Source organism: Bison bison, unplaced genomic scaffold, assembly GCF_000754665.1.
Source record: "Bison bison bison isolate TAMUID 2011002044 unplaced genomic scaffold, Bison_UMD1.0 scf7180017864322, whole genome shotgun sequence".
Classification (NCBI taxonomy): Eukaryota; Metazoa; Chordata; class Mammalia; order Artiodactyla; family Bovidae; genus Bison; species Bison bison.
In genome coordinates, this window is record NW_011494894.1 from 459,239 (window position 1) to 468,715 (window position 9,477).

General features: G+C 39.1%; 1 protein-coding gene across 1 annotated transcript in view; it reads right to left on the minus strand.

Annotated features, from left to right (window-relative positions):
• The window catches only part of INTS7 (integrator complex subunit 7), an 83,136-nt gene that overhangs the window by 62,000 nt on the left and 11,659 nt on the right, over positions 1 to 9,477 (minus strand). The window contains exons 2-4 of the mRNA XM_010853021.1: positions 4,022 to 4,151; positions 2,724 to 2,870; positions 1,259 to 1,396 (exon numbers count right to left, since the gene is read on the minus strand). Coding sequence (XP_010851323.1) covers positions 1,259 to 1,396; positions 2,724 to 2,870; positions 4,022 to 4,151 — 415 coding nt within the window. The remainder of the gene's footprint in view (positions 1 to 1,258; positions 1,397 to 2,723; positions 2,871 to 4,021; positions 4,152 to 9,477) is intronic.

Below are 9,477 nucleotides of genomic sequence, written 5' to 3' on the forward strand. Positions count from 1 at the left end.
ATTCTCCAGGCAAGAACACTGGAGTGGGTTGCCATTTCCTTCTCCAATGTACGAAAGTGAAAAGTGAAAGTGAAGTCGCTCAGCCGTGTCTGACTCTTTTCGACCCCATGGACTGCAGCCTACCAGGCTCCTCCGTCCATGGGATTTTCCAGGCAAGAGTACTGGAGTGGGGTGCCATTGCCTTCTCCTAACTATTTCAAGTCTTATCCAAATTTAGCAGAGGCTCTTAATATAAATGCTATTTTTACATTAAAAAATTCATTAGTCACCTGATTATAAAACCAAAATTTGCTCCTAGCAGGATATACAGAAATTTGTAAAAAGGAAAATAAAAATAAGATAATATCTTCACTCAGAGACAATATTTCGATACATATCCTAAATACTTGCTTTTCAAATAAATCTGTAATATCATATAACCTATTATGTAACCTGTTTCCAAATATATTTCTAAAATAAATTAGTTATAAAAGCTGACATAGTATTTCACTGTATAATCCTACTTATCTTACTGGCACACTGGTTGGAATTTGTTACTAATTTTTTTTTGTTATTATAACCCTATAACTAGCATCCTTGCAAGTAAGTATCAGTACACACTGCTGATTCCTTAGGATAAATTCTTATAAGTGGATTTTCTAGGTCCAAGGGATATACAAAATACATATTACCAAAATGCCCTCCAGAAAGCAGTGTTATTTTCACATCATCAGTCAGTAAAAGAAATAGTATTATTTTTTAGAGAGGATAATCCAGTAAGTCAAACACATTAATAAAACTATGGCCAATATTTCATCAAAAAATAATATATATATATGGAGAGAGAAATACTATTTTATAAGATAATAGAGTATGATACCCCAAAGAAGTTAAAATTGGTTTCAATTCCAGTTATTATCTCTGTCAAACTGTCCAGACTTGAGAAGATAGTAAGAAAAGAATAATTCAGTATTAGGACAGTATAGGTTTGGGGAAGACACCTCAATGGACAAAGCTTCTGCTTCCCAATGAAGCCTTCCCCAACTATTCTAATCCCAGGCTGATCCTGTCCTTCTGAGAACTTTAATTTCATTTACAGATTAATGCCAACATCTGTACTTAACTCCTCTATTTTATGGATTAAGTCCTGTTTTCCCAGCATGGAAAATACATCTTGCCGTTTACATTTTTCTATATCCCTTAGTGTTTACATATATAAATGAGCTATTCTTTCAAAACCTCTTCTTGGGGAGCCAAACTATAAAAGGCCTAGGCTTACTTCGACTGTGCAGAGAAGTTAGCGGCAGCAAAAACAGCAGCTTCAACTTCTACATTATCATGTGAATCCAGACTCTGCCGAATACTATGATGAGCATTCTTCCTCTCAGGAATTATTGATGCCAGACTTCCCAACATCCTACGCAAACAGAGAAACCCAAAAAGAATGGAAATACAATAAGTTCAAGATCAGAAAAGTAAGAAACAGGCAAAGCTTACCAAAACTAAAGTTTGTAGGTCAGTCCATAAATCTCAGGTTAATGACATATCAATTTTAGAAATTAGTGACTCAAATTCTGTAAACATTTTTCCATACTTCAACATGTAAGAAAAATTAACATGGTTAATTTAACACAAGCAAAAATTTAAAAAAAAAAATCACCTTGAAGTACATGCCAAGTACCAAAGACAGCCCAGGAAAACACTTTTGAATTACTAAAGCATCAAAATGCCAATTTTCTAATGTTGTATAAAGAAGTCCATTTTAGCAAAGCATTAAGAGTCCAATATTTTTACTATTAAGCAGACCCACAAAGTAAAAATGTAAGACTTCCCAGTCTTTTTTCCACATCAGTAATTACTTGTATCATGATTTTCAAATCTCTCAACATCAAGAGAAGTAGAGGATGTCCCCTGGAGCTCATATCAGAATAGAGGAAGGTATAGTTTAGGAAAGTGAATTTCAAAAATCCAAAGTTTACACATACTAATTTCATAGATGACAGACCTAAAAAGAGGATATGGTTCAAGCTGGTTTTAAGGCTTACAAAATGAAATTCTACCAAAATTTTTTTAATGCCAAGAAAGAAAAGGAAATGCTGAAGAAATTAAGGTGGTTGTACCTGGCATTCTCCAAGGAGTCGAGATATAAATTATCATATATAAAAATGAGCACATAACCAAAGATGAATACAGAAAACGGACATGAAAAAGGAAGAACAAGGTCAGAAAGGTAAAAGTTCAAAATAAGCATGAGGCTTCCCTGGTGGCTCAGAAGTTAAAGCGTCTGCCTGCAGTGCGGGAGACCCAGGCTCGATCCCTGGGTTGGGAAGATCCCCTGGAAAAGGAAATGGCAACCCACTCCAGTATTCTTGCCTGGGAAATCCCATGGATGGAGGAGCTTGGTAGGCTACAGTCCATGGGGTCACAAAGAGTCAGACATGACTGAGCAACTTCACTTTCTTTCTTTCTTTTAAACCATACTTACATTTGAGTTAACAGATCAGAACATCTACCTACAAAAGGAGTGTCTGAAACATAAGTTACCAAAACTGTATCACAGACGGTTAGCTCTAAAGCATTTACAGATTGGGATGGTTACCATATTTTCTCATTGACTCTTACTAGGAAAAACAAAAATGAATTCTTAATATTCAGAATAACAGAAGTAAATGTACGGCCTTTTGGGGGTATAGAAATACAACTCAAACAATCTTGTGGTGACTCGGCGGCGTAACAGAATATACCGGAGTGTGATGGCTCTTGCAACAGGGTCATTACTATGAATCACAGAGAAAATTCTCTTCACAAACTCATCCACATTTAGGATCTTCTCCAAATGCTTCTCACTTTGTTGGGTAACTTTAAGAACACAAAGCCTCAGGAAATTGTTTCTAGGAAGAACCACAGATAAAATGAATTAGACCACTTAAGGAAAGTAATATTTAATTAGGAATCAAAGCAACACAAATGATATTAATAAATTTTAGCAACAGGCCAATGTTTTTCAATCTTAACATTCTGTTTTACCACAGAAACAGTCAAAAGCCTGTACAGTCATCCTGTGATATCCGCAGTGTGCAGGGGAACTGATTGCAGGACTAGCCCCCACCAAACCCAAATCCTTGGAGACTGAACTCCCTTCTGTAAAATGGCACAGTGCCTGCGCATCCTCTCACATAGTTTAAATCATCTCTAGATTACTTATAATACCTAATACAATGAAAATGCTATGTAAACAAGTGTAAATACAATGTAACTAGTGGCCAGTGGGTGGAAAGTTCAAGTTTTGCTTTTTGGAACTTTCTGGAATTATCTTCCCACATATTTTTGACCCATGGTTGGTAGAACTGATGGATGCAGAACCCTGAGATGAGCACTAAGCATAAGCAGTTAGCAGAGCCTGCAGCCCTGCAGGAAGGCACCCAAACAGCCATAACATAGAAAGAAGCCTGGGAGCCAAACTCAATCTCCTCAATCCTACTAGAACCAAGAAGATGGTCTTCCTCCTCTCAAGCTAATTCTACAGCTTCTTTTCTGCAAGTCTGATTAGGTGTGTGTGTAAACACACGAGTATATGGAGAATGGTGGAAAGAAGTGGGAGAGGGAATGGCATAGAGAAAGAACAGGTATATATTCAGGCTTTGCTTACATGTTTCAGGCACTTCACAGTGGCCCATAATCTCATGTAACATGTAATCTCATGTTATAAAAATAAATTGTTAAATCAGAAACTTCTCAAAATGAACTGCACAAAGCCACAGATATTTCCAAAATACACAATTATATATCAAGGTTGTCTTTAATTTTGAATTATCCTGTCCCCCAAAGAAATAAGTACTCTCTGCCTTATACTCTTTACTTTGGCTCAAAATGCTATTAAATTTCACACTAAAATTTGTTGTGAATTTCCACGTGTGTCCACTAAAATGGTAAAAAACCATCATGTGGAAGTCCTGAAAGGCAAAAAGAATACACACTATAATATAAAACAAAGAAATGTGAACAAAGTGCTTTAGGACACCAAGGGCTTAAAAAGACTTACCCAACTCTGAAAACATCAGCTAACTTTAGGAATGCAGAATTGATGAGAATGGGGAATGGATACTTCTGAAAGAGCCTGGGAAAGCGGACAACTGCTTCACACTGTTCACCAAGCTTGCCAGATCTTAGACCTATGGAAACCATTAAAAGGGAAGAACAGATTACAAATTTTTGACTATAGTAAGGCAAAAACAGCAAATACCAACACAGTATTACAGACTAAAATTATTTACACAGTAAAATTACAATCATTCTTAACAATTAGATAAAGTACAACAGTAACTCGTTATGTTTTCAAAAATAAAAACGACACATGAAATAGTAATTTTGGAAAGTGCCACCTTTTTAAGATGTAATGAAAGAGAAACTTTTTTTTTTTTAAAGGTTGACTTGATAGAATATTTGGGGCCACAAGTAAATTTCAACAAATATGCAAGGACTGAAATCATATTATGTATGTTCTCCATTACAACACAATGGAATTAAATTAAAAATCAGTAAGAGAAAAATATTTTAAAATGTTCAAATATACTGGAAATTAAGCAACACAGTTATTTAAAAAACCCAATAAGATGAACCATTGAAAGAATTAAAAGTATAAAAGAAGAAATCAGAAGAGAAATTTAAAAGAGGGAAAAAAAGAAAGAAACTAAATCCTTAATTTGCACCATATACAAAAATTAATTCAAAATGAACCACAGACCTAAGAGTAAGACCTAATTATGAAGCATATAGAATAAAGGAAGAAATCTTTGTATGCTTGTATTATGTAAATAATTCTTAGATAAAACACAAAAAGTGGGCTTTTTAGACTAAAAGATTAAAAAATGATAAGTTAAAACTTCATAAAAATTTAAAACACGCTCTTCAAAATATACTTTTCTGAGAATAAAAAAACATGCCACATACTGGAAGAGATATTTATAGAACATGTATCTAATAAAGGACTTCATCCATAGTTCTTATGTCTCTAGAAAACTCAGTTTTTTAAATGGGCAAGATGTGAAGAGAAATTTCATTAAAAGGGAAATACGGATGGCAAATATAAGCACATGAACAGATGCTCATCATTATTAGTCATCCAGGAACTATAAATTAAAAACAACAGTAAGATACCACTACACATCTACTAGAATGGCAAAAAATTCCCAGTCCATCAACTGGTGAATGAATAAACAAACTGCGGTACCTCCATACAATAGTCTCCTACTCAGCATTCAAGAAACTAAGATCATGGGATCCGGTCCCATCACTTCATAGCAAATAGATGGGGAAAAAAATACAGACTTCGTTTTCCTGGGCTCCAAAATCTCTGTGGACAGTGACTGCAGCCAATGAAATTAAAAGATGTTTGCTCCTTGGAAGAAAAGCTATGACAAACCTAGCTGCTGCTGCTGCTGCTGCTACGTCACTTCAGCCGTGTCTGACCCTGTGCGACCCCACAGACGGCAGCCCACCAGGCTCCCCCGTCCCTGGGATTCTCCAGGCAAGAACACTGGAGTGGGTTGCCATTTCCTTCTCCAATGCATGAAAGTGAAAAGTGAAAGGGAAGTCGCCCAGTCGTGTCCGACTCTTCGCAATCCCATGGACTGCAGCCCACCAGGCTCCTCCATCCATGGGACTTTCCAGGCAAGGGAACTGGAATGGGGTGCCATTGACAAACCTAGACAGCATATTAAAAAACAGAGACATCATTTTGCCAACAAAGGTCCATCTAGTCAAAGCTATGGTTTTTCTAGCAGTCATGTACAGACGTGAGAGCTGGACCATACGCAAGGCTGAATACCGAAGAATTGACGATTCCAAACTGTGGTGCTAGAGAGGACTTGAGAGTTCCTTGGACAGCAAGATCAAACCAGTCAATCCTAAAGGAAATCAACCCTGAATATTCATTGGAAGGACTGATGCTGAAGCTGAAGCTCTAATACTTTGGTCACCTGATGTGAAGAGCTGACTCACTGGAAAAGACCCTGATGCTGGGAAAGATTGAGGGCAGGAGGAGAAGGAGGCAACAGAGGATGAGAAGGTTGGATGGCATCACCGACTCAATGGACATGAGTTTGAGCAAGCTCCAGGAGATAGTGAAGTTCAGGGAAGCCTGGGGTGCTACGGTCCATGGGGTCAGGAAGAGTCAGACACAACTTAATGACAGAACAGCAGCAGCAAAAAAAAAGGAACCCGTTACTGATGCGACAACATGGGCGGATCTCAAAATCACTATGCTAAATGAAAGAAGTCAGACCCAAAAGACCACTGCATGACTATACATTACATGACATTCTGGAAAAGGCAAAACTATGAAGACAGAAAGTGGAAAGTGGCTGCCGAAAGCTAAAGAAAGACTGACCACAAAGGGGCACAAGGAAGTTCTGGGGGTGAAACATTCCAGGCAGTGGCTTCATGACTACATACATTTGGTAACTTTATTACACACAAATTATGCCTCAATGAATGATTCCTTTTTTCTTTTGGCTGCACTGCTTATGGGCTCTTAATTCCCAGATCAGAGATTGAACCCAGGCCCTCAACAGTGAAACCGTGGAGCCCTAAATGCTGGACCAGCAGGGAATTCCCTCAATGAATTTGATTTTTCAAAAATTCAACAAACAGTTAATGTTCAATCCTTAAAAAAATCCATTAAGAATGAATATCCTGATATGAAATTAATAGTATCACCTCAAATAATTCTTTTATTATTTTGCCACTTATAAAATGCTGATCATATCTGCACAAGAATAAGTGCCCAAGAATACCTCTGTTCAGTAAAGTCTGCTCATTGTTTAAAAATGACAAAGGAAATATCTGGGGTTAAAACAAGGAATGTCGCTCGCCATTCAGTCCTATGAGGAATGAGTCACTGACCTACAGTACACCCTGAAAGGAATTCAGTTTAAAGAACCAGATGAGGCACTCTGTGTTTTAAGCAAAACAGGCCAAACATGCCCTTAGGCAGTTATATTTCACGGGGGGGAAATTTATGAACCTGGAGTTCTGCATTTTCCCACATGTAGAAAAGCACTGAAGTCATTAACTGAGATGTGTGTTCCTTGAGACTGTCAGTAACCTACCGAGATATCTGCCGGCTTGCACATACTCCTTAGTCAAAACTGCACGATACACTGACCTCTCCCCCTACGTCTTCAGAGCGATTTCTCAGAGCTTTCTGGAAAGCTGTCTCCAGGGCTATAGTCCTCAGTGAGACATTGACTGAAACTGAACTCACCGCTCTTACACTGTGCGGCTGATTCCCAGTGGACAGAGGGCCCTTTCCTGGGTGCCTCTTTGTCTCATTGTGGAAGACTTACAAAGTAAATGTGCACATGCAATTTCTACAACTTACTAATGACTCAAGTTCTGTAGGCACACTCAGCTTAGTTATCTGGTACTTGGAACATATTTCCTCATAGGAAAAAACATAGCACCATCAGTATTTAACAGTACTCTGTGATCTAATGGCTGCTTATAATAAAAGTTGCTAAGGGAAAATTAATCCAAAATTAATTTCTGAGAAATTCAGAACATATCCCTTCTTTGTCTGCTCCCCTCTCCCTATACACCTCACTCACCAACTTCCATACACACAAGAACTGCCACTAGGAGCTCTTGGAGTCTTCTTCCCATTAAATGCACTAAGTGCCAACAGAGACCTTCTGGGGGACTAGCAATGGCTCCCGAAGCCTTGAAAAGGCGGTCAAGGGACACAAAGCCAGGGCAGTGAAGGGAAAGAAAGGCAAGCCTCAAGACAGAGATGAAGGCAGAGAAGGGAGAGACGTGCGCTTGTGTACATGTGCCGGGGGAACCCAGAGCAACTGGGTTTCCTTCCTTCTCTCTCTCTCCCTGGTTTAGAGATGCATATGACAGCAAAGTTCTGTTTGTAATAAATTAACCTTAGTTGGGATGAAAAAGGGAAAGAAGGAAGTAGTCTAGGTACAAGGAATCTCCTCAACAGAATATGATCCACTTTACCTTCCCTTTAAAACAGAATCTCAGACCAATTTATTTAAACTGATTCAAAATGTACCAAAGATAATTTTGCATCTGCCAGAGAAATATTCTGATTTCTCTAGTGTGGTCAATTTTTATTCAAGATAGACATTTATTCCTGTAACAGAGCCTTGGGTACATGAGCTAAAGAACAGTAAATGTCTTGTTTATTTTCTGATATGAGAGTCTTATGAGAGAGGAAATGAGAAGGTAGGGTGCAAAAGAGAGAAGCGTATTCAGTTCAGTTCAGTTCAGTCGCTCAATCATGTCCGACTCTTTGCAGCCCCATGAACCGCAGCACGCCAGGCTGCCCTGTCCATCACCAACTCCCGGAGTTCACCCAAACTCATGTCCATTGATGTCCTCTGATGTCCCCTTCTCCTCCTGCCCTCAATCTTTCCCAGCATCAGGGTCTTTTCCAATGTGTCAGCTCTTCGCATCAGGTGGCCAAAGTAATGGAGTTTCAGCTTCAACATCAGTCCTTCCAATGAACACCCAGGACTGATCTCCTTTAGGATGGACTGGTTGGATCTCCTTGCAGTCCAAGGGACTCTCAAGAGTCTTCTCCAACACCACAGTTCAAAACCATGAATTCTTCGGCGGTCAGCTTTCTTTATAGTCCAACTCTCACATCCATACATGACTACTGGAAAAACCATAGCCTTGACTAGTCGGACCTTTGTTGACAAAGTAATGTCTCTGCTTTTTACTATGCTGTCTAGGTGGGTTATAACTTTCCTGCCAAGGAGCAAGTGTCTTTTAATTTCATGGCTGCAGTCACCATCTGCAGTGATTTTGGAGCCCCCAAAAATAAAGTCAGCCACTGTTTCCCCATCTATTTGCCATGAAATGATGGGACCAGATGCCATGATCTGTTTTCTGAATATTGAGCTTTAAGCCAACTTTTTCACTCTCCTCTTTCACTTTCATCAAGAGGTTCTTTAGTTCTTCTTCACTTTCTGCCATAAGGGTGGTGTCATCTGCATATCTGAGGTTAAGAAGTACATTAAGGCCTATGATATAGCAACATTCCTGTGGTAGGAGACAGATGAACCTCTGGGCCTAACAGCTGGTGTTTGTTAAGTGGAATAAAATTGAAGCTTTCTTCTCATCCAGACACCCCAAGGACAAAGCTAGTGGCAAAAGCTGAGCTCTGCTAAAGTACAGAGATAAGGTCCCCATTCCTGAGGTCAGGGAAGATTTCCCTATCTATACATGCACAGGAAGGCTTCTTGGGGGTCAAAAAGGGAAGCCCCTGCCACCCCCTCCCCACACAGTAAGCATGGAGACGTAACCACAGGCCTGTGCGGTGGGATCCGTCATAACAAAAAGTTGCACACCCATCTTGGGGAGGGTGCTAGGACCAGTCAGGCATAAAGAAAGAAACAAGATAACTGGCCAAATGCAAACAAAGATCCAGAAGGACTGTCCTGTTTAAGTGATTTAACCACATTCTTTCTGCGCTCCTCATTC